General features: G+C 39.0%; 1 protein-coding gene across 5 annotated transcripts in view; it reads left to right on the forward strand.

Annotated features, from left to right (window-relative positions):
• Positions 1 to 26,109, forward strand: part of NKAIN3 (sodium/potassium transporting ATPase interacting 3) — a 351,381-nt gene that overhangs the window by 150,144 nt on the left and 175,128 nt on the right. For all 5 annotated transcript variants that reach the window (XM_065053654.1, XM_065053658.1, XM_065053657.1 and 2 more), the window contains one exon: positions 18,800 to 18,937. In XM_065053654.1, the coding sequence (XP_064909726.1) occupies positions 18,800 to 18,937 (138 nt within the window). The remainder of the gene's footprint in view (positions 1 to 18,799; positions 18,938 to 26,109) is intronic.

Below are 26,109 nucleotides of genomic sequence, written 5' to 3' on the forward strand. Positions count from 1 at the left end.
AAGTGTGAAATAAAAGCTGAAATCAGTCTTGCAGCTCCTCAGAGCTGTGTTTTTGCAACATGAAAAAGAGGTTATATACATATATTTGCTGTCTCGCAGTGGTAGGGGAAAGATGGAGGTGGGGTACGTAGGGTACGAGAGTATGTGGAAGTGCGTGAAAGTGGAAAGTCTCCTGAGGACACTCTTGGGTATGGTATCTTTAAGAGAGGGTCTGGAAGTCAAACACCATGAGCAAGTAATCCATGAGGAAGTTGAGTTACATTTGAGAAAGTGAATCTGGATTTTGTCCTTAATCTATTAGTGTAGGGAAAGTTACCTATTTTATGGATAAATAGTTTGCATGCTTCCAGGTCTTCATCTGAATACAAAAGGTTTTTCAATTGGAGCAACAGTTTTCAGATTTTTGTAAAAGAATACATTACAATAACAGAAATATGAGGAGTTTACGGTAGAGAATGAAGTAGTGATGACAACCTCTTACTATGTTTTGTAAATAGTAATAAGACAGAGATAAAGGTTGGTATTTTATTCATCTCACTGAGTTGGGATGGCCTTGACAGTAGTAATAGATTGCAATAAATTACTCCCAGGAATTCAAGAACATTCAAGAACATAAGAATGGACATACTGGATTAGTGCAACTGCTTAGGTAATCCACTTTCTTGTCTGTAAGAGCGCTCAGATTATTAGGGAAAGAGTGTGAGAAACATAAGGGGAGTGTGTGTCTTTCCTTATAACATAAGGAAAGAGTGTGAGACTTTAAGGGCATTTTGACAGAGACTTTATGAAAAGGCATTGTTAATACATTGACCATTTACATTAAAAAAGGATTATTGTTTAACTAATTTTACCAAAGAATTACAGTAAGAAATATTTTATCCCTTCCTAGCACACTGCTTCATGTTCCCCTCGTTCCTCTTGTAGAAAGTAAGTGACAGAGGGGTGGCAGAGTGCAAAAGGCCCCAAAACAAATATAAACTTAATCTTTCCTGGGTCCTGTGGTTTACTTTGGTTCTTCAGTGAAAGTAGAGGCAAGTCATTAAAATTCATCATTGCTGTTTGTCTCCAAAGCAGCCCTAGAGCAGAACAGAGAGACACCAACCCATAATTAAAGGCAGGAATAAAAGGTCTGTAAGGTATAAATTTAATGCTGAAAGTGTCCATGTTGCAGCATATTTCTTAATAGTCTGTTTGGCAACTTTTTGAGCTTTCAATAGCAAAACCTAAACTTATATGATTTATTTGCCATTCATTTTTGGAATCCAAACATGTCAGCAAACATAAAGCCATCTACAGCTCAAAGTCTACATAGTTCACCTCAGACTCTGGGAATCCATTAGAAATACCTACTACACCAGATGGTGGGATATATCCCAGGTGACACAGAAATGCAAAAATAATTGTTATTAAGGGGTTACAGAAGAGTGTGTTGAAGCCATACAGGAGATACAGTGGTCCTAAAGAAGTTAAAGGAAGAGCTGTGGATTTAGTGAGCAGTGTGTCCCAGAGACATGTGAGTGTGCAAAGGAGGCAGTGTAAGAGACATGACAGTTCAGGTAGAAGTAGGAATAAAGGTGTTTGCAGCCTCTTCAACTCTGAAGTTACAAAGGAAATGAGACAACAGAGATATAAGCTGGGGAATGACCTATTAGAGAGCAGTGTAGGGGAAGGGGATCTGTGGGTCCTGGTGGACAGCAGGATGACCATGAGCCAGCACTGTGCCCTTGTGGCCAGGAAGGCCAATGGCATCCTGGGGTGTATTAGAAGGGGGGTGGTTAGTAGGTCGAGAGAGGTTCTCCTCCACCTTTACTCTGCCCTGGTGAGACCACATCTGGAATATTGTGTCCAGTTCTGGGTTCCTCAGTTCAAGAAGGACAGGAAACTGCTTGAGAGAATCCAGCACAGAGCTGCAAAGATGATTAAGGGAGTGGAGCATCTCCCTTGTGAGGAAAGGCTGAGGGAGCTGGGTCTCTTTAATTTGGAGAAGAGGAGACTGAGGGGTGCCCTTATTACAAATATATACAAATATATAAAGGGCGAGTGTCACGAGGATGAAGCCCAGGATCTTCTCAGTGACAACCAATGACAGGACAAGAGGCAATGGGTATAAACTGGGACACAGGAGGTTCCACTTAAGTATGAGAAGAAACTTCTTGATGGTGAGCGTGACGGAGCACTGGAACAGGCTGCCCAGGGAGGCTGTGGAGTCTCCTTCTCTGGAGACATTCAAAACCCGCCTGGACGCCTTCCTGTGTAACCTCATCTAGGTGTTCCTGCTCTGGTAGGGGGATTGGACTAGATGATCTTTTGAGGTCCCTTCCAATCCCTAACATTCCATGATTCTGTGATATTGGGGGACATGCCTCACATGGAGAAATACAGTAGTATTTCATTGTGTCAGCTTCCTCCATATTACTCCCATCTGCTGCATCACTGGATTAAGGAGGCTTCTCTTCTGACAGTGGATTTTCCGGAGCTCCTGCAGGATAATGAATGTTTATCATTTCCTGCCACAGCATCAGATGAGGCAGTCTCGCCTTGTCTTTATGCCTTTTCCAGTGATGATAAGAACAGAGATTACAGCACACCTTCCCTAGGGTCTGAAAACTCCCTGTCACTGACTGATTGCTTAGCCCTGCTGAAAACAGGTGTCTCTCGCCAGGGAGATGAAGCTGGAATAAATAAGCCTACAGTGACTGAAACCTATGGGATATATAAATGTGACTACCTAGTGTGTCTCCTGGTATTCACTACGATACCCAGCATTATGTTTTCTCTCCACAGCCCTCTCTTTCTGAACTTGCACAGTAAATTTAAATGAGGCAGAAGGTCTGCAGCATTTTTTTTTCCTGGGTTTAAAGGCTTCCCTTCAAATTTTGTACTAATCCAGCTATTTTTGGTAGATAAAAGGTAAGAAAGGAAGGCAGGTAACATCCTTTCAGTCCTTTGAAAGATTCTTTTCACTAACTTTCAAGAATAACTTTCACAGCAGTAAGACCTTCAGATAAACAGTATACTAAAGGTGAAACATACTTACTTGATAGTCATAACTCATCATATTTTCTTATTGTTGGTAATATTTGTGCTCAAATAAGAGTTTGGCATTTTCTCTTTAATTTACTTTATTTTTTTTTTCTCCTGAATCATGAAATCAAGTCATAATACTGAAGACCACAACCCTTCTTCTACTAGGAAATAGTTTATTGTGCCACAGTGGCAAAAATCTGCCATTATATAAGAGGTATAACTTCTTGAAACTCTTGAAGTACATAGAATTTGTTAGTCCAGTTTGGCAGAGATCTACTCTTCAGTGTACACTCATTGGGCAGTTGAGGATATTTTCTTTTCTGGCATTGTAAACTACATATAATTTGTGTCTTTTGCAGAAAACTAGGCAAAGTAAATGTTCTAAGGCTTGCTTAACTCCCTGGTGATAGAGGAGACAAAAGGCTTCACAGTGTTTCAACTGCATGTAATGTCATTAGTAAGAACTTGGACAGTTGCATAATAAATATCTCTAGATTATATCATGAAAAAGTTGCACTGCGGCCTTTAGCCCAAATAGTTCTGGTATAGTGAATGCTAGAAATTTCTGGCTGCAACTGTTTTTCACAAGTGTAATTCTTTTCAACTATGAACCCAAGAATACTGTCTTCCTGTTCCTGCTTGAGATATATTTGCTTCTCAATCCTTATGCTTAATTCATTGATCAATTGATTGGTTGATCTTCCACTTTTCTTCACTGCAAATATCTCTAATCAGATTCTGATTAATCCAGCATTCATTCTGCTTAAGTTAACATCATGATTTTTACAGGGGAAATAGCATAGCTCTGTGATGCTTCAGTCATGTTATAAAGATCTTCCTTTATCTCGTAGAGCCAAGTGTGAGTTTTGGAAATTCTGCCCTTTGGCACACTTCATTTACGTGGTACTGTAGCTCGTACATTCCTGAACAACCCCATTAACTTTATTGGGATTATTGCTGAAAGTGCAGGCTTCATGTTCTGATGCTAGTATGACTGCCCTTAGTTTTTCCAGGGTCTTTGCTCTAAATTTGTCTTAGCTTCTTGTTTGTTACAGTCTCTTTCGTCCCCCTTATGAAAAAATAAAGTGCTCAAGTTTATAAATTTGATCCTGATTTAGTCCTATCAGGTCTGCCACAGCAATAAGAATAGAATGTTTGGAAGAAGGGAACATGCTTTTTATTTGCACAAAGTTGCCCCTTTTCCGCAGATCCTGTCATAGCATGTCTGCTGAATTCACCAGAAATCATATACTGCAAGGCACTGATGGAGGAGACACTTTTACTGTGAAGGTGACCGAGCACTGGCACAGGTTGCCCAGAGAGGTTGTGGAGTCTCTGTCCTTGGAGATATTCAAAATCTGTCTGGACACTGGCCTGGGCAACCAGCTCTGGGTAACCCTGCTTGAGCCAGGGGGTTGGAACAGGTGCTCTTCAAAGGTGCTTTCCCACCTCAACCATTCTGTGAAAAGTTTTTACCCTACTGGCACTCAGGTGGGATCTGTGCATTAACTTTAACATTGGTCTTCAGTGAAACCATCCAATCTCTTTGTGTTTTCTGTGGGGCAGTTTGTACAGTTTCAGATGATAACCGGGAGGTATTTGCACAGCATTTGTTACGCTAAGGATCACATCAGATTGTGAGGTCTCTTTTACACAACACACTAGCTCTCATATTTTTGTTATTTATAAACAGCCTATGCAATGCAAGTGATCTAGAAGATACAGTATTGTGCTCCTGCTCAGAAAAGAGTAACACAAAAGTGTTATATTTTAAGTGTAATTAAGGCTGTTTCATTCTTCCTTTTGTAGTGTAGGAACATTGCATATATAACATTAACACAATCACCTCCTCCTGGGATTGCACTGACAAATGTTTGGGGAATTTTGCAAAACTTTGGGATCAGTACCATGAAATTCAAAGGAGAAATCTTGTACCATGAGAATCTATTTTATTGCATGACTTCAGACATCTCTCTCTTCCCATTTGCCTGTGTAGTCTTGCTGAGTATCGCTAGATGATTAGGGATAATTACCTTTAGCCTTTGAATAGCACTGGTATATTTCATGACATTCTGATAGACCTCCATGCTTTCCTCAACTTTTTTGTTCTGTTCCAAGACTTGTGAGAGACAATGACAAGTTTGGGTATGTCTGTTTGCTGGTTGAGCTTAGGAGTGGACAAGAGATGCTGGAGAAGGTTTGACTGACAGGATAAATAGAGAGAACACTGCTGAGATAAATGAAGAGCTCCACTGAATGCCACTAGCTATCTTCTTTTTATGATGTATATGAAAATATCAGCAGTGGAACTAGTGGAGAGCAGCAGGAGTTGTGGAGGTAAAGGGAGATAATTGCTGCATCTGTTGTTTGCAGTGACAAAGCTAGGTGAACTTTTTAGAAACAGCACAGACCAACTACTAAATCAGTGTTGTTTGTCAATGTGAGGTCATTCAAGGAGAAAAAGCAAGAGCTGGAAGATTAAATGGAAATAACAAAACAAATGGAAGTAAGTCACCGAGAAATGAATTAAGATCTGTTAAAATCAGACTAGAAATATTGAGATTAAATAATTTGAACACTCACTTTATGAAAGAGTTCCAAATATATAACATATGAAGAATCATTGCACTTTTTTATGTAGGCCTCTGTATTTCAGAATAGCTCAGAAAGGCATCACCCCTACTTCTAAATGCTTACTTTTGATTCAGATAATAATTCATCCCTCTCTCTTATGAACTATAGATTACCAGTTAGTGCCAAGCAAAAGTTGAGATATTTTTATTTGATACCACATGAAAATAGGTGTTTCCAAAGGAAAAGGCATAAATGAGTGTTCATCTGCACAGCTAGGAGAATTCTGGCCAAGCATGTTCAGGAAAGATTAATTTAAGGTGAAGCAGGTGCACTGTATTGTTGTTCAAAAGATGTTTTAGAGTGGCATTACAAAAAGGGCAGCAGGATCAAGCCAGTTTATATGCAACCGAAACAATTCTTACAAGTAGTAATAGAGTGGAGTTGCTTTTGGTATCAAAGAATTGGCTTAAATGACCCAAAAGGCATCTTTTAGTGCCTGTAGCTCTATCATAATGAACCTTGCAGCCTTTTCCAGAGTCACCCATCAGTGGCCTTGCAAAAAGTCCTGCACTCAGCACAAAATACCATCCTCATGGGAGAGCACTTTAATGTTTAGGACCTCGGTCTGCACAGTGTTCCCTGCTTCTTTTGACAACTCTTTAGTAAACTGCGCATGAGTGCTTTGAGAATTTCATTCTCCATTCAATGTGATTCTGCTACAAAATCACATAAATAAATGAGATTTTGGAGGTTTATTTCTACAAAAGCATGTCCAGATCTTACAATACATGTACAAGAAGAGGATTTAAAGAAGAATATTGCTATTTTGTGACCCACCTCTACTTATAGTTATGTTCTTCCATGTTTGAGAATAACCTCAGATCTCCCATTATTTTTAATCAGAAAGTTCTTATATGTCTAAATGAGCCATAAATGCCCTTTTAGCCTGCCTATCTGTATGCCATGTACATGTCACTCCTTATTTTGGGGAATCAAGGTCTGTTCATAGATGACTAAGAGTTCTTCCCTGCCCTCTGAACGTGTTGAAATGGCACACCGAGTACACATTTGCAGACAGATTGCCTTGAACCCTGCTTTTTACATTCACTTTAAGTGCTCTGTACCATTCTTATTTCTAAAGTAGCAAAGTAATAGGATTAACATGTCAGCCACTCACACTAATTTGGGCATTAACACAGTACCTTTTTCTTCCCAGTTCTCCAATAAACCTATAATTCATTTTTCAATGAATTTAGTACTCACTTTCCTCTGTCTCTTTCTCTTTTCTCTTCACAGAAGCAGCAAAAGCTTTAAGAGACAACGCAGAAAGCTTTGTAACCTATAGTCCCCTATTGGAAGTTATTCATACAGTCAACTTTGTTGATGAATTACTTTAGATAATATGAGGTCAAAATAATTGTCATGCTGCTATTCAGTCCTGTCCTTTTCTTCCCCTTAGTGGGAGAGGTTAGAAAAAGAAAAGAAAATAGCTATCCTACTTTTTGTTGATAGCAGCTGGCAAGAGGATGCTCATGGGATGCTGCATGTGTATCCAGGCTGCAGAATAAGACATTTGATATTAAAGTGTGGTACTTGAAAGAGAAAAGAAAAAGATTTAGTGCAAAGATCATTCCACACAGAACTATTGGTGGCTCACATCCAGACAGTTACCTGGATCTGTAGGAACTAGGAGATGCAGGCTGGTATATGCCAGTCCACATCCTGCATGATGTTTTGGAAGTTTGCAGGATTTCAGGATACAACAGGCAAAACTGCTGGAAGCATTAGATATTCATGATTATGCAGAAGAATGAACAAAGAGCAGCTTTGTATTTATTATTTTTTCAACAATGGTTTTGGACATCTGCTCTGAATGTTACTGCCTTTGGTTCAGTTTGTTCAGTTACTTTGGTTTACCTTCCCAACGACAGTGTAAATTGACTTGCTCAATTATAGTGTCATGAACAGTCTTGCTTGACTTGCCTGAAAAGGATGGGGTGGGCTGTTTGTGGGGTTGAGACAGAACTCTGAAGGGAGACAAAAACGACAAAAATAAATAAGACTATTTAAGAGACTCAGGTCAATTTGATACTCACTAAATATATATTCTTCTCATAGAAGAAAAAAAAAACAACAGCCTTTTCAGCACATGGAAGTGACAAGGGCGTCTTCTGTCCTCATCAAAACCCTGCTTCTTGGCCAAAAAACTCATGAGGTGGAAGGAGAATGTTGCCATGCTGTAAACAGGGAAGGGCTTCTATCTGGTTTGTGTGGCAACATTAAATGTTCCAGTATCAGAGAGTTTTCTTGTCAAACCCATACACACTGAAGAAGTCAAAGAGTCCATGATTGTTGCTAGTACGCTTGAACCTGGCATTTGATAGCAAATGAATGAACTGCAATGCGGGGGTTGATTTAAACACATTGCTAGACTTCTGAAACTGTGCTCTTGCGCATCTGGCGAATCTAAGCAGATGCAGTCTCTCTCGCGTCTGTTTTTGCATAACTGGGACTCAAGTGAGGCACTAGAGAGAAGTTTTCTAGGGAAAGAAAGGAAAAGTTATTCAGGCAGACATCTGCATCCCTCCCTGTTGTGAAAAGAAGCTCTATGCTGTGGCTCAAATTAGGGGTAACAGGCAGCACATAATTTTTATTACTTTACTGCCTTGGCTTAATGCTTTGTTTTGCCTGGTGATTTAGGATATGCTGCCTCTTTGGAACCACTAACTAAACCCTAACAGAAGATGCACCATCCTGTGGGAAACCTTATGCTTCACAAGATCTGGCATGAGTCAATTTGTGCCATTCAGTGTTTTATGCCAAAGCTCATATCAAACAATTTGACTCAGTTAAACTTGGACCTTGAACAAACTGTCCATCTTGCCCAGCTCCTTCTGAGCTCTGAACATGTGTTTTCCTTAGTCTTGAAAGGAGAGCTCCATCTTCAATCTCTGTCTTCTTTGGAGCCTACATTAAAAGCCTGGGGTTCATAGGGCAATAAAGAGTCCTGGATGTATTTCATAAGAGTAGGGGGTTGTTCTTTGGTCAGAAGTAACATGCCATTCATCTACTAGAGTCTCTAAATGCTGTTTTGCCTTTTTACCTTACAGGGATTTCAATTCATCTCATGCCTCGCAGTTTGGGTGCCCATCTCAGCCCTTCTCCCTTTATATGCCCACAGTCTGGCTGTTTGTGCTGGGGATGGACTGGGCACAGCTCCTGCAGCAAGTGTTCCCAGCTTTTTCTTTTTCTCTCTTTTTTATCTATTTTTTTGGCTGGATGCCCTAAACATCAGAATCTAGGAGGGATCTAGGACTGTTATCAAGTGCCATCATCACCAGTTATCTCCTTGCCTTACCTACTATGCCTTGGGAATTCAAAGTAGTGGTAAACATTTTCATTTCTCACTATTGTTAGTTACTCAGTAAGTGCTTTACTTTACCATTTTTATGCAGTGATTGAAGAATCACAAAATCACAGAATGTTATGGATTGGAAGGGACCTCAAAAGATCATCTAGTCCAATCCCTGTCCTTCTGGAACTGAGGGGCCCAGAACTGGACACAGTATTCCAGTTGTGGGCAGAGTAGAGGTGAAGGAGAACCTCTCTCGACCTACTAACCACCCCCCTTCTAATACACCCCAGGATGCCAGCAGGAAGAAGCCTGCAAAGGTACACAGATTTACTGAATGTTTTGAAATGTGAAAGTAAATGAAAAAAAAAACCACCTTACAGTTATCAGAAGTTAGGATTTGAAGATGTGAAAGGATATAATGGCGTGGCAAATAAAAGTTTTATTTTGGATTAAAGCCACCTCATATGTAACTTGATATAATTATAAAGAAGACAATTTAATTTGATTTTACAATTTCTCTAGTATCTTTTGACAAGGGCTTTATCATTCATATAAGGTAGAAGTCTTTAAAGATCTTTAACCTGTAACCATCTCTTACATTGTCTTTTGCTGGATGTGTGCTGACATTTAAATGAAAAAACTAAGGGAGTTTTAAATGCCATTATAAGCACATACATTCCAGCTGTTTGCGGGATTCTATAGGTCAACCAGTCAAGGCACTTGAATTCAGTGTTTCGGGAACGGTTACAGCTTCAGTGGAGGGTTGAAATTCAATCTTAAATCACTGTACTGTAACGATTTGGCACTATGGAGTTTTATTACAATAGTTGGCTTCTCCCCTGCCCTGTTCAGTACAGATGTAGCAGTCAGCCTCAGGTATATCATGCTGGCACTCATGGCATTCTGAGAAGCGAGACAATTTGATGTCACCTATTATATCAGTGCAGTCAGGTGACCCTGCAGAATAAATATGAACAGACCATTCCATGCTGATGAGATTCCTAAATAATTTACTGTTGCCTTTCTTGAGCCAGGTCCTGCAGCCTTGCTGCAGTCACAGTGTGTTTTGATTTCTGCAGGAGTTTTGTCTGAGTCAAAACTAGAGGCTCATGCTCAGTTTGGTGAAAGTGCACAACATCCTCATATCAAACCCATCAGTCATAAGCTTCTTGCACATCAGGGGTGTAGCTGCAAGCCTTTTCCAGTATACAAAAACATTTTTCCTTTAAAAGTTACCTTTGTTTTGTGCCTGTCTGATAGTTTAAATAGTGATATTAAAAATATATATATTTGTTAAGATGTGAAGAAAATGAGCTAAGGAAGAGAACCCTTTCAGCATCTTATGATTACATCTATAGATTTCTAAGATATGGCATATAGTAGCTCTCCTTCTTATGCTATGGACCAAATTCTCAGATGACATCAACTGATTTGCCAGTCATTTAGCGGTGGCTGGCTCTGAGACTTTCAAAAGTAATTGAACATACGCTGCTCACTACTTACCTGTCTTTTTCCTTCAGCAATTATCAAATAACTGCTCGTAAAGTATTGAGGAGTGACACATTTCTAGCTCTAAATATTTTCCATGTGATTTGACTAGTGAGTAAGAATAACAATAACTGGTGAAAGGCAACATAGACTCTTATAAAGAAGGACTTTGGGTTTGGTTTTGGGTTTTTATTGGTGTTTAGTTTGGGTATTTTTTACCCGCCTTTCTTTTCCTTGTTTCTATGCCTTGGCTTTCACTAACCTTGTCTTCTGCTCTTTTATTGAGCTCTTTCAGCATATATATTTCTTTTGCATTATATTTTATCCAGTGTTACAGCTACTCAAGTGACAGCCAATTACCCATCTGTCTGACTAACACTGCAAAAGCACTTTTGATATTAGATAAGTGGAGTTTTTTTGCTTCTTTGACAATTACTTGTCAGAAAGCTAGTGGTTTCTCTTTTGCTCCATGAAACTGAAATTACTTTAAACATTAGTGATATACTCAAAGCCTTCCTTGAAATTTAATGACCTTTATGCCACATAATCTTATAAATGTGTTTAGTGAGCAATTATAAGGAATTACTCTCTTAAAATCACCCAAAAGCTAGTATTTCACCTAGAGAAGTGAATTCAGATAATTAAAAATCTAACAGGAATCTCCTTTGTGTTCAGATTGCTTTAACTGCCACTGAGGGTATAAAGAAGTGATTCAAGTCAAATTGTAACATTCATCGTGGCACAGACTACCCTCAGCTTTGATTATGAAGCCTCTATTGAAAGGTAGTAAGTCACAGGTAAGGAGGCTGTAACCTTTAGCTGAGGGACAGAAACTTCCTAAATCATCTTCTTCGATCAAGAGTGATCATCTGACACCACCTTTCCACTTCAAATTTAAATGTTCTCCCCTCTGTTACAAACCAGGCATTTCTCTCATGTTAAATCTGATGTTCCTTCTTACTGAAGTCAAGCCTGTCAGTAAAATTCTGAAGTTACAATAAGAGTATAAAATGTGTATAAAAGTGTTTTTTGCTTTACCAATCAGTCTTTGATGCTTTTTTTTTAATTATTATTGTTAATGACCTTCTTGCTTCAGCTGTTAGATTTTAGCATTTGGTAGATCAATATTTTTATCTCAAATTCTGGGGTTTTGTCAAGATAATTTCAGTAGCTATTTGATGTATTTTTTCCCCTTAAATTAGAAAGTACCTGTTCTCCAAAAAAAAAAAAAAAAAGTAGAAGAACAATATGAACATGGTGCGTTTGCCCCAAGGTTGTGCAAAAATGTTTTCTCAGTGGAACATCTGTCAAGAGAAAGAAAATACACTCCTAAGAGTGCTGGAATGTGAGCACAAGTTTTAAGTCAAATGTGTCTAGTTCTAAATATGATCTTGATCCAAGGTCTTCTGTATTCCAGCTGAGTACCAGGCTACAAGGTGGTGCGAGTGGCTCCCACTGCTCCTCTCCATTCCTGCCTTGGCATTGCCCTCTTCTCTGTGCTGGTGTACAGCTTTTTGGGGGTGCATAGTGGTCTGGGCAAAAAAGAAAAAGGGAAGGAAAGAGGGAAGAAGGGAGAAGGGATGGGATGGGATGGGATGGGATGGGATGGGATGGGATGGGATGGGATGGGATGGGATGAGAAAGGTGAGGGCACTGTTGGGCTCAACAAAGGTGTCCTGGGGCTTCAAAAGAGAGGGTACTTATAGCTTCAGGTGGAGTTCCCTGGAGGAGGCTTGGGAACCAGTTCAGTTTTTAACAGATGCATCCATCAATCTGGAACAAACTGTGTGTGGCATGTTGAATGTGGAAACTATTGGTAATGGTAGAAGGAACAACAGTCCTCAGAGATTTCTCATGTCCAGGAAACTTTCTCTTTCTGAAGCTGCAGGTAAAAATTATGGCAATATGATGAAGCAGAGAGTCTTGGAGAAGACATCTTTATCCTTAGGAACAGTAGTTAGTATAGATGATAAGCTGTAGCCTGGCAGTTCTCCTATGATAATTATTAGCAGCATCAGCCAACTCTGAGTCTTCCATACATAATTCAAATATATCAGATAATTCCCAACTTGAACTTAGAATGTGAATGCTCTGCACTGTAATTTCTGGATTCACGATTTTTTGTATATTATTTACATTTTTGAAAGCTGGGTAAACAGTGTCCATTTGGGAAGACTTAATAATTTGTATCTTCTTTTTCCTAGTTTTAAAATAATTTTTATTCCAAAAAAGGTTTCAAAACTATATAGTTATGCAGTTACTGGGTATTTAATTTTCTGACTGCTGTCAGATTTCCTGAATACAAGTTGGTTAGATATAGAATGGATGCTTTCTTGTTATTGTAATTTCTAGAGATTGTCTTACGTGACAAATTGAAGCAGCTTTTTAATATCAAATGCAGAGTTAGATTATACTTTCCCGATTTTGTAAACTCAGTAATTCATAGGGTATCAAATTTGCATATATTTCTACATATCATTAACCTTGTATTTTTTTTATCAAACAAGTTTATATTCTTATGTTTATATCAAGTCACTTTTACGTCTTTTCTTGTCTAAAATGATCCGTTATATATTAAACCTCTTTTTCTTGATCAAGTGACTCTTTCTGTTGTGGCTGTAGATCTATTTATTCATCTCAAACTAACATGTCATTTATAAAAGCTTTTCCATTAAAATATAAAACTGACTGTTATCCAAGAGGTTTCTGACAGAAGAGAAAATTGAGTTTTTACACTCATTTTGAAAAGTTGACTTTGTAAGTCTGCTGTGGTGTCTCATCACTCAGACAGCTTCTGATACGTCTTTTGAAGTATAATAGGACACGAGCATTTAGAGGAGGGGTTTAGTCCATAGGGGGCATTTGTTGAAGTCTGCTCTCAAAAATGTTTTTTTGATTTCTCCATTGACTAAGGACGTCTCAGTAATCTTTTTCTGTAGATCCTACGCATCCTATTGCTGCCTCACCCTTTATTTTGTTATGCCTTCACCATAACCAGTTATGGGGCATTGAGGCTACAGCTGCCCTAATTTTTCAGGATGTTCCAAATGTGCTGCACATCTGGTTGATACATCTAGGTGGAGAAGCTAGAAATTCAAACAGATGAGCTCAGCTAGACTTTTTACTGCTCTTAACACAAAAAGGCTTGGGCATGGCCAGAAGAGAAAGTTCAGCCTGTGTGACTAATGCAGCACAGTCTTGCAGTTAAGAACGAGATAAATGTGGTACATCTTCATTAAGTGATGTGATACAATCCCATTGGAGCATTTTACTGCTTGTGCTAGTCTCCCAAGTTGTGCACTTTACATTACAAGCTTGTCAGTGCTGATGATGACTAAATAACAAAGTACTCCCTTGGCAGCAGTAATAAGAAATATTATGCCTCCTTTTCCAAGTGCTGTTATGATAAGAAAATGTTGTTTCCTATAAAATTTGATAAATTTTCATAAGTTCTTGGGATTTTTTTTTGCACACAACTGGACACAGATTTCGCTAAAAATCTGTGTCCAATCCCCAATTTTTAATAATTTCCCAAAACAGAAACTTTCCTGTTTTATTACAAGGAAGCTTTAGGTTTTCTTTCCATTTTTATGCTAATTGTTAAATAACAGTATCGAACAGCAGTTTGTGATGGACACTCCCAGACTTTGTTGTCTTAGTTATCACGAGTAGTGGAGGTGCCAGGCTCTCCCAAAATATGCTTGTTAGGAAAGTGATATGACAGTAAATCCCCAAAGGACCTCAGTCCCATTGAGCATACCCCATTTCTCCAGCCTTGAGATCCTCTGCCCTACTAAGTTGACATCTGCCTTCTAGCAGTGGGAGAAGTTGAGGCAGGTAATTTTGGCAACATTTGTCTTGCCTTCAGGGTTCAGGTTTTTTGGCTGCTTTCTGAAGAACCTGAAATTCTCTTGGGAAATTTTTTGGCTGAGGAAAATGGCATCTTTATGTTTTTGGTGAAAGATTTCAAAGCACTCACATACATGTAACTCCAAATGAAACTGTCTTTGTCATAGTCTCTGCTCCTTTCTGACTGCATCACATGGCACAGCTTAGTTTGGTGGCCACTTGTGGCCACTGAGATTTTGGATCTGTGCAAAAAAAGATAGTACTGGTTCTGCATGTCTGTGTAAAAACAGCCTGTAATTGTGTACAGCTATCTCTTTCCCTCCCTTTATTCTGATGATTTCTGTGCAGTGAATTACCTGAATCACAGACTGGGTTAGGGACTGGTTTTATTCATTTGTACAGAGCTAAAAAGTCTGTCATCTTGACCTCTGCCTGGGGACTCTTGGGTGAAATACTAGACATAGGAACAGCAGCATTTGCATGCTTTCTTTATTTAGTGCATAAAGAAAATAGAACTTAATATGTTTCCTCTGCCATTATCATGAATTATTAGTTTTTTAACTTCTATCTGTGCTGTCTACAAGCAGGTTTCATAATGTAAAGAAAATAGCCATTTCAGTATGATAGACATGCCTCCTACCTCTTTCTTTTCTTTAGATTTTTTTCCTGAACTAATGTATTCTGTGGGCTTTAGGGATGAGACAAATTACTCTGTGTTGGCGACAAGAGCAAAATTAATGAGACCCAGCTGCACAGAAAAGTCTCACTGCAGAGCCTGATGGTGAAAGCACTTGTTACGGGGGAAGGAATGGTGCTGTATGTTTGGCATCCTGCTCTCAGGACTCCTTTGGCATTTTACTTTCTGTCACTGTATATAAAAATAAAGAGCGAGCCCTGCAAGCAAAGAATGCAAGCAACTCTCCCAATTGTGGATAAATGCCACAAGCAGTAGGCTGTAGACTCATGTTTCTCCTTGTGCTCTCTTTTTGACTCAGCGAGTACAAATTTTTAATTTTTGGCCAGTGACACAGCTGCAAGGATAAGCTCTCCTCTTTGGTATCCTAATGGATAGGAGGTGGGAGAAGAGGAATAGGCACCAGGAGAGGAAATTGAACCTTATTTCTCTGTGGTGGGTGCCTTTACCATCATAGCTGATAAAAAGACTAATAATTTTTATACATCTACCTACATCTACATACATCTATACATCTACATACATCTACCTACATCTACACACATTTGTACAACCATCTTTGGGAAGATGCTTGTGGCTGCTTTGGAATTCTGTGGGATACCAGTCCTGCCAGATGTTCTCTTAGCTTGTTTGGCAGATAGCGATGAGGTGCAATGAAGGTAGAATTTGTATTTGATCCAGTTTAGGCATAACCGGAGTCCCAGGCCGTTGGCATGGTTCTGCTGGCAAAGTACAGTGGCTCTGTTTATTGGCATCTCAGTCCTGTCTTTTGGGCGTTTAAGGTGCTGATATACATGACTCTGAAAGGCTGCTCCTAAGGACCAGTTTAAGAAGGGACACATACTAAAGAGCTTCATTCATATCTATGCTGCAGGCTTTTGTCTTTCAAGACTACATAAAATGTCTGCGAGAGTAGGGCAGCTGTCTCTTACAGCAAACCATCTGTGTGAATGAATTTCTTCAATACTCTGACCAAGCCCTATGCTCTTTATAACAGCAAATTCACATGTGCCTGGGGAAGAAGCCAGGCAATAGCATGTCATTGTGGGTGATAGCGAGCTGTTAGAGTCCTCCACTGGGCTCACTGTGACCAGTGGTCTTCCCAGACAGTTCATCCCCGCCCAGGGACCATTTTGAGTAGGTAGGTATGTAATTTGTGCACAGCTGCCCTGTTTCAGAGCCAAGGACATTTTACTGGAGGAAATTCTAAGCCAGTTGCCTTCAGTGCTGGGAGTGTTATAGGACACACTCAATTTATTGATGCAGGTGAACACATAGGCTATGTGAGAGTTTCAACGAACGTTGAGGCAGAGGTGGCTCATGAGGAGATTCTAGTCTGATTTGGCATCTCCATCATCTGCTCACTTGGTAACATTTGGGCTCCCAGCAGAAGGCACGTCGTCTCTGAAAAATGGTGATCTGTAGGTTATTTAGGTGCCTTGCTGGTCCTGCAAGATCTCCACTCATAGTGATGGGAATGAAACGGGCTCTGGCTCTGGTCATGGATGTCATAAATGTATTTCTATGTGATGCAGGACAGAAGTCTTGGTATGTTGTTGCTAATACCATAAACTGTGAGTTCTGCCTGTGCCAAAGAGTTTTTGAAACTGTCTACCTTCTCACACATGGGATTTGGGGCACCCTTGTACTGTTCTGTGTGATGTGTTCTGTGTTTTAGAGAAGCTACAGGCAGGGGTATTCCCAAATCTGAGATCACTTGAATTGCACATTAGAGAGTGGCTGAAAAAGGAAGTGATTCTGAGGTGTCCCTAGTGAAGTCTCAACTAAGCCATTATTGTGATGCTCATGAGTCTCCCACAAGTTGAAGGCGTTACAAGAATGGCATCAGGGTCACTGTTGTCATGTACGAGTTAGGACACCCACATACTTTCAGGAGGGTGATGCCACTGGGCATTGAAATTCCATCTGAGGTCCATGTAAATATATAATTTTTTTTATTTGGTCATTAACTTCTGTAGTTCTTTTCCATGTTGAGGGAAGAAAACTAATTATTGGTCCAGACATTGTAGGACAATGAGCTGAAAGAAGGGAGTGCAGTGTGAAGAAAGCAAGGTAGATAGCTAATGCTACCTGAGCCAACAGCTTCACTTAATGGGACTAGTGTTCCCTCTGAAATTCTCTCTTACCTACAGCATGAAAGAATATAGTTTCTGTTAAGATAGCAACATTTTACATGTCCAAGAGAATAATATCATTTTAACATTGTCAGGTGTGTGATAATTTTTCAATCATATGTACTGGGCCAGATGTCTAGGTAATAAAAGTCCATGCAACTTCACTGATTGTAGGGGAGCTGCACCAAGTTGATGATTCAACCTTTGTTGATTTATCATATTTAGTAACCTCAGCATAGATAATGTGGTTTTCATGACTGGTATAAGGGATTATTTTTGTCCAGAAAATAAGGATTCTGCTCTCAGTGACACCTAGCCCTGTCTTTTAGGTGAGGGTTGAACCTGGCCATTGTGTGTAAAATGAAATATTTTATGTGAAATACAACATATGATAATACTTTGGTTGGTATTCATAGGGCCATGCTTACTCCATCTGTCTCAGTTATAAATATTTTACATGCTTATTTCAGTAAATTTTAGGGTTTTTAACAGTGTAGTAAAATCAAGTAGATGTGTAATAAATTCTGGCAAGCACAGAAACTCAGTTGTTTCTCAGTAGGGTTCTGTTTAGCTGCTCAAAAATCTCTTGCTACAGTTGGAGAAATATTGAACTAAGTTTAAACTTCAACAAATGTGCTGCTGGGAAAGTTGATTTTAGTATCTTTAGAAAAGTAGACTGGATTGTCAAAAGTAGTAGCGAATGGGTTTGCAGAAGAATTTTAATTTGGATTTTTAAAAAAATTTTTGCCTAACATTCAGAAACGCAGAATAACCTAAGAACCACATGCTGCTGCAAAGATGAAGGTTGATGTCTCTTAGCTTCCTTCATTTCCACACCCGACTAAATCCACCTCCAACAGTGTGGAAGGAGGCCATTAGGCTGCCACCATGTCTTTCTGATTTGCACTTGCCCAAAGTAACTACCAGCTTTTGGCAGAGTACAGATAACTCATTTGGCTGTTGGTTTTGAATCAACTTACTCCAAGGTGTTCTACAGCCTTTCACTCCCTGAGCCTACCTCTGTGCCTCAGGTAGCAAGGAGGTCCCAGCAGTCTTCCTTTATTCCCACATTAGAGGACTCTTGGGAATGTAGCCAATAGCCACATCTAGGTCTCCTCTGAACCTTATCTACCCCTTTTTGCCCAAATCTCTCTGCTTTAGGAATAGATTAAGGAACTTGCAGACAAGTCTAGTTGAGACTAAATCTAAGAGAACTAAGACATGGGCAAGGGAGAGAGCATGATGATACTTCGGTAACAATAGCAAGGTTCTCATGGCTTTGCCCAGTCTAGATGAACTTCTGTTGAAGAAAAATTTTGTATTTAAATAAATATTGTCAAGCCTTAGAGTTTCCATCATGCAATAATAAAATAAAACTTGTCTCCATTTGGTTTGTGGTGGTATTTTTGTATTTTGTGAGGGCTTTACAAATATTTTCTTAAATTGAAGTTTTTTCCAAGTGCTTTTTCGTTATAGAAAATCCATATATTGACTAGTAGCTATCTTCAGACACCAGTGTACTAACAATGCTGACAAGGGTTACACACAGGAACCATAGCCTCAGAATTTTGCCATACTTTTCTCTGGTGAAGCCTGATGCAAGTAAAAAACTATGTCAAGTGCTCTGTCTCACTCATAATTAAAAAGTGGATGTTCTGTTTATGTGTTTTTTTACAGCTGGCAGCATTAGAGAGACAGATCTTTGACTTCCTTGGTTTCCAATGGGCTCCTATCCTTGGCAATTTCCTACAAATAATAGTTGTCATTTTGGGTTTGTTTGGAACCATCCAGTTTAGGCCTCGATATATAGTCGTGGTAAGTTCCATTTATTATCTATGATTTTTTTTGCATTTGGTTTTAAAACCTGTCAAATTACATAGCAGAATTTTCTTGGTTTCAAAACAGCAGATGGTATTTTTGTAGGAACTTTAGAGGTCTCCATGTCTTTTTGCAAATTTAGGACTACTGAGTGGCATTTCATAGATTTTGGAAGCTATAATGGATGGGTAACCTAGAGACAGTGCTGCCAAAATTATGACTGTGATACAAGTTCTTAGTAAGATTCTTTAAAGAATGAAATACCTAGATGGGTCATGGGAACATCTACAATGACACTATGCATAAATGAAGGAAAGAAATACAAATTGTTGTTCTCTTTGCAATAGACAAGCAGAATCAATGGTCCTTTTAAGAAATTGTAATGGTGAAGTTATACTTATCTATATCTTCCTCTTAAACAGGGAGAAGCAAGGATTCTAGAAATTCCTTTGGTCCTATGACCCATGGGTTCCAAATAAATCTCCTCCTCACATATAACTTTGCCAAATCTTTATTTATGGCCTTGACTCTAAATGGTTGTAAATTGTCTCTGATGCTTGTAACTTGAAGCCTTGCAGATTTTTTTCACCTGTTCTCAACATAATCAGGAATGAAAAAACTGTAAAGGAAACTGCCAACAAAACATATCCTTTTTCCTCCCACACAGCCTCTCCTGAATGGATGAATGTTATGTCTTTACCTGGCAATGTCTGTATCTGGAACATTTGAGTTGTGTTATCAGTAATAGATTTTAAGAGGCTATTTTTTTTTCCTCATAAAAGAGTGAAATAAATGTCTGCTGGGGAAAACTCATTAAATAAATACTTAAAAAACTTCATATTTTATAGTCAAGCCTGGAATCATGTAATTCTTTGTGATATCTTAAAAGAAAAAAAAAAAGTGAACAAAAAGCACACCCACGGTTCTTTATACTCACATTAGCTAAGCTTCACAAGCAGACTATAAGTAATTGAAAATGGATTGATGTAAGTAGTAGCACTTTTATCTGTTAACTGTGGTTGAAGAACTGGGCAGCAGTGGGTAAACATCCACATCTTGATGACTCACCTTTCTGCTTCGCGTTCTCCATTTTATATATAAGACATCCGAAGCAAGTGAGGGTAAGCATCTGTAAAATGACACAGGAAATTCATGTCTGAAGTACACCACCACAAAATCTCTTGCCCTTCAGGTTCAGTACTGCTGTTCAGTGGTGGAAACTCTGCTTTAGTTTTCAAATAGAACACAACAGATGTTGACTGTTTCTGTATTTTTTCCAATGTAAATGAACATTTTAGACTATATTAAAGTTGGTTTAAGGTAGAGTTAGAAAACTCATAATTACAGAAAAAACCACCTCAACAAGACACTTTATCCTCAGATTTATCTGAACTCACATTCTGATTTAAGTTTAAACACATCTTTAAGAGCTCAAGCTGTAGTAGGAGCAAATACTCACTACTTGGGAAGATCAAGACTTTACAGCAGCTTCTATCCTTAGTAATGTGAGGTTCCCAATGAAGTAGGAATAGCTTGAGCCAAATCCTGAAGTCTGAAGAGTGAAAGTACACCACTTGTCTGGAACCAGCCTCACGGCTCAACATCAGTAGAAGGGGGTGGCGTGCATGCCTCCTTATTCCCACTGTTCTCTCTGGCTGAACCCAAACCCTCTCCACCAATTCTGGCAGCAGCTAACTGGACCCTTCAGTGAGCTGGTTCAGTCTGAAGCTGTCAGAAAACCAACCTAGTGAAAACTGGAGAGTTTTTTGCTAGATTGGTGAGCTGAATCCAATCTGTGAGGTTCCCAGTGAGTACCAGGACCAGCATAAGGCAGTGATTGGGACTGTGCAGTCGAAAGCAGCAGTGCGGAGGGGAGAGGAGGAGATGCAAGTCCTTCCTTATTGCTATCTGCAAGCTTGTCAGTTCAGCCTCTTGTCTAGCTTCACCCTCAGGCTGAATTCAGTGAATACCTCAAGCCAGCATAAGCAATAATCCTCCTTTTGCTCAGCTGCTACCTTCAGTCCCTGTTCTGTTCCTTCATTTGCACCAGCACAAGCATCAGTTCAGCCACTTGATAAACTATAAAATTTAAACAGATACAGCTGAAAAGCAAGCATTTTCTTTTTCCAGTGTTAATTTAAGTGTAGGTCTGCTCTCTGACCTGTTTTTCTTGTTCCAGAAAAAGAGAGAAAGTGTGAGAGGGGAAACAGGAACAAGTAGCCAGAGGACAGGGAAAAGTGCTTGGAGCCTTTCTGTAGCAGTGCAGGGTTATACCAGCTTAACATGCTCATTGTGCTGTAGCCTGAGGATCTTCCAGGCTCTACCTAACACATGCTTACTAGAAGCTGTACTTTAAGGCTATCCAAACCACAGCTGGGCTTTGCCAACTGTCCTCAGAAGCCCCAGGGCAATCTGCTGTACAGAGAGCAAAGACCCCAGCTCCAGGCCATCTTCACTAAGGCAAAAGGGAATCCAAAGGCATCTCTCCTGAGGAAGGACATAGACTGCCACCCTGTTTCTGAAACCCTTTAGAAACAGTCCACCTGTTAAAGCAGGAAACTTTTACTGCTGGCTTCAAATATAAACTCTGCTTAATGCAAATCTTCAGCAAGGTCCTGAATTTCAGTATTGCTTAAAGAAAATGCAGAGAGATTTCTTCCCGGGCTTTGAGAAGTGAATTGGGCTCCAAATTAATTGAGAAGCTTCATGGGCTTCTGAGTCCATAGCTGCACCTTCAACCATATCTAAGCCCCTGGATGTGTTAGTGGTTGGTGTCCCACATTAGAGTGAGAATTTGGTACTGTGGCTTTGGCAAAATAAATATGTTGAGTCATGCTTTTATGGACTGTGATTGCTTCTGGTTTAGCTTAAGCTAAATCCACTTTAACAGGAGAAGTAAACAAATACTTCAAGAAAAGTATGTGTAGTATCCATTGTCATTTCCTTAAGACTTCCCTGGAAATCAGCTTCATTAGTGCAGGTGGTCCCATCAGAATATAAAAAGAGAGAGAGAACCATGTCAGATACAAAAGTTTACTTCTGTAAACTGTCTACACAAAATTGATTTGGCACATGTGGGTGCAAATTGTCCCCATAATATTCCTTCATACTCTGGTAGGGATCTTGACTTAAGCCGACCAGCTCTAGGGTCCTTGGTTTGACCTGAAAAGAATGTCTTTAATCTGTCTTCTATGTGATGAAGGCTGTGCCTGAAGGTTTCCCTGACAAGAGAATTTACACAAAAGCTTTCACTTTGCCATCCTATGCTGCACGTGTCATGTTCTCTCAAAATTTAACATATGTCAGGAATGAGAAAGTAAGTGAATAAACGTGTTACATGTAGGGCCATAACTTGAAGGCCATCTATAGTGCAGTCAAATATGAGACTTGATCTGCAGGCACAAGTGAGCAGGTTTTTCTTGCAGATACCTAGAACTAAAGAGCTCAGAGAGTACTGTGCTGGAAGCTGGATAAACACAAAAGCAGTTGGATGCTTCTAACTTTTCCACTGTAATTGAACCCAGGCAAGCTAGTTTATCACTAGCATTTAATGACTACATAACTGCAGTTTCTTTGACAGCAGTATGAGCATGGCCATTGTAAATTAGAAGTCTGAATAAAGAAATGAGTTTTGCATCATAGTTTGAGTGATACAAAATTTAGTCTGAGAACTTTCTATAAAAAAATGGTCCTTCAGATACAGGAGTATAAGGATGGTGATTCTGAAATAAATCTGGAATTTCACTTGTTCATAGATAAAATTCTGAGTCCTCAGAGCTTAGGAAACACAGAGAGAGAGAAGAGGGAGCAACAGCACTAACTCCAAGTGTCCAAATTATTTTAAATCCAATAATTATTTCTAATAGTTTTGTATTAATTAGTGATTTAGATCTGCTTCTGCAAACAATTTGTCCTGTAACTAAGCGGATGTGCTATTTTCAGTACTTGAACATTTTGTGGCTGAATTAAATCAGTTCGAAATTCCCGGGAGATATAAAAGTGTAGAAATGATTACTAATTTTCCCATATTGGCTCATTTGAAACTTATCCAAACATTTGCAAAGAAGAAAAAAAGCTAAATTTCAGTTCTAACTACGTTGTAACAGATCTGTCGCACAGGTCCAGAGTTCTGCTGTGATCCATTTTCCTGTGCATGCTTTTCATTTCTTAATAGAATTTGCTATTACCAGCAAGATTTTCTGGCTGTTAAAATTGATTAAAGATGATGACAGGATACTTGTTAAAGCTGGTTGGTGTTTTTTTCCCCTCTTCTACTTCCGATATGGGACTTCAAAAGACTTCTGAACGATGAGTCATATAGCTACGATTGCACAAACTTGAACATAAATGTATTCATGAAGAGTGAGAGATGAAAATAATATTCTTAAATAGGGGGAATATAAAGTGGAAATCTCTGTTTTGCTTGCTTAACTTATTCCATTAAATAATATAGGCAATGTGTACACCTGAAAAGCCAGGAGGCAACTTCTTAAAAAAAAAAAAAAAAAAAGAAAAAACAAAAGAAAAAACAAACCAAAACAAAAGAGAAGAAAGGCTACACAAGATACTTCACACACTATTCAACCAAAAGCTATACAAACATGCTTCCAATTTCAGACCCATGTGAAATATTTAGGCATCTAAAATTACTCCTTTAATATCCTTCCTGCTTGGTTCTGAGTTGTTACTGTTCCATATTGTTGATTTATGCCACTTTCCTTGTCATCTTTCACCAACATGCCTAAGTAGGGCTCTGTAGGTATTGGTGCCTCTGAGGCACAGCCAGGTATTACAGGACGACAAACTGACAGCTCAGTAGTTGCTGCCTTTCCTTTGAAGTATCCCTGAGCCAACATTTGTTTGCCCTAATGCCAAGACACTGTCAGAGGAGGTGCTGCACTTTGAATTAAATATACACTTGAGATAGTTTATTCATTAAAGCTAAAATTATCCCACAATCTTTGTAATAATCTGACTCGGAAATTTCCATTTTCTCTCTTACCTTTAAGTTTCAGAAGCCATCCTTTGCATTTTTCCTTAAGACTTTCTTTTTTGTGACATTGTATCCGTGATTTAACTCTAGAAGTGGTTGTATTTCACTAGTATATGAAAGGTATCTCTGCATCAGTTTCAATATGACCTGTAGAGTCAGAAGAAGTATAGAAATATCACTATTATAGAGAGGCTGGTATTGAGAAAGGAGATCTGCAAGGAACCAACTGGGTTGGACAATAATTTAATAGACATTTAACCTGTAAGGTTTAGGGAGTACTCTCTTCACGTAACTTAAAAGATGCAAAATGCTTTCTCACATGGCATAGTGTACAATCCTTAGTGCAAAAGACCAAAAGCAAGAAAGAATACATGGGGAGAAATCAGCAAATATTATCACCAGTGTCCTGGGTTCTTCCAGTAGAAAGAATTTGTTTAGGCAAAAATGTCCAGATGGTTTTTAAGTAGTGCATCATATGGGCTATAAAATAATATAAAACAAAACTAACAAAAAAACCCCAAACAAACAAGCAACAACAACAAAACAAACAAAAACAACCACACCTCTTCTTATTGATTTAGCCTGTGTGGAAAATTGCTTCTTCAGGCCAGATATGGTAAGGGTTGTGATGCTGAGCATGAGACCAGCTGAGCTGGAGAGCACTGAATGTGGCTGGCGAAAGAACCAGGCAGGAGGCTTGGAGGGGGGTTGAAAGTGAGCAGACACAGCAGGACTGTCAGGGTAGTGTTTGGGACACAGGGCAAGAGAAGTTGAGTGGCAGGTCAGGTGAGGTGCCTTGGGAGTGAAATGAGCCCTGAGGTTCACTGTGAACCTGAAGCTTCGAACTCTAACCACTCCTCCCTTGACAGCAATTGTCTGCCAATGTGTATGACACCTTCCCCTGCCTGTTGTGCCTTCACACAAAGGACAACGACTGGGGACTACAGGCAATTTCTCTGCTAGCTGAAAGGAGAGGTCTTCCTAATGGATCTGAAATTTAAACCTCAAGTGGCAACCTAAGCAGTTATTAATGTGATACCACATAATGGAATATTGTTCTTTTTTTAAAACAAAACAAAACAAAACAAAACAACAATGAAGGCATATATATATATATATATATATATATATATATATATATAAATTTACACAAATAATGTTCAGAAAGTAACACAAATTTTTCAGGAAGAAGCACTCAACTATTAAGAAGAACTGTTATTAAACAGTTCCTGTGATATTAAACAGATCCTGTGCTATCTTAATGTGATCCTTTTATATATTTGCAGCTTTGAGCCACAAGGATGCATATTGTTTTTTTTTTTTCTAGGGGCACTTCAGTTGCAATAGAAAAGACAGACTTTTGGGGTTTTTCTGGTGATAGTGGTAGTAGATACAGAATAGGAACTTGATATGCAGAAAATAGAAGACATGGGAAGAATGGGGCATGTGATAGCAAGAACAAAATTATTGCTTTTGTTGTGAAGGCTGCACTGGGTAGCTGAGTTTTATCTCTACTCTCAACAACCCAAACCTTTTTTTGACACAAAGCGAGTCACATAAAGCAAGCTTCTCACATGCTTTGTTTTCCCCTTGCATTCTGCATTCTTGTCTTGAGACTCTGTGGTCTTATTTGGGTAAGTGCTGAATGCTCATCCCTAGGGAGCTGAACACTGAGCTTATAAAGCACTGAATAACCCATATGTTCTGAAAAATGAAGTCCTAAGCATCTCAAGTTGGATGCCTATGATGTATGAATACTTGTGAATGTAATCTCTGCATGTATCAGAACATCATTTGCATTCTGAGCGCTGTATCATTCCCTTATAACATAAAATAAATTAGTTAATGTTTGTGCAGCTCTCAGACAGTACAGTGATGAGCATCTTAGAAAATCTCATGAGGAAATTAATATTCTGTCCTCTGAACAGGGTCTGAGTGACAAAAAGAAATAAAATATTGAGCTAGCTGTTCATAGAATGTATTAAGGAAAGCAGGGTCTTTGAAAATAAAAATATACCTATGATGATTTAATTAATGTTTGCATTGTATTGCACATCCAAAAGAGAAATATTAAGATGACATATGTAACCAGAATCCTGACATTTCCTAATTTTGCTTACTTACTTTTGTCTTTTAAAACTTTTCTTTTATTGTAGCCTTCCATAAGTGGCTATGA

Source organism: Columba livia, chromosome 2 (assembly GCF_036013475.1).
Source record: "Columba livia isolate bColLiv1 breed racing homer chromosome 2, bColLiv1.pat.W.v2, whole genome shotgun sequence".
Classification (NCBI taxonomy): domain Eukaryota; kingdom Metazoa; phylum Chordata; class Aves; order Columbiformes; family Columbidae; genus Columba; species Columba livia.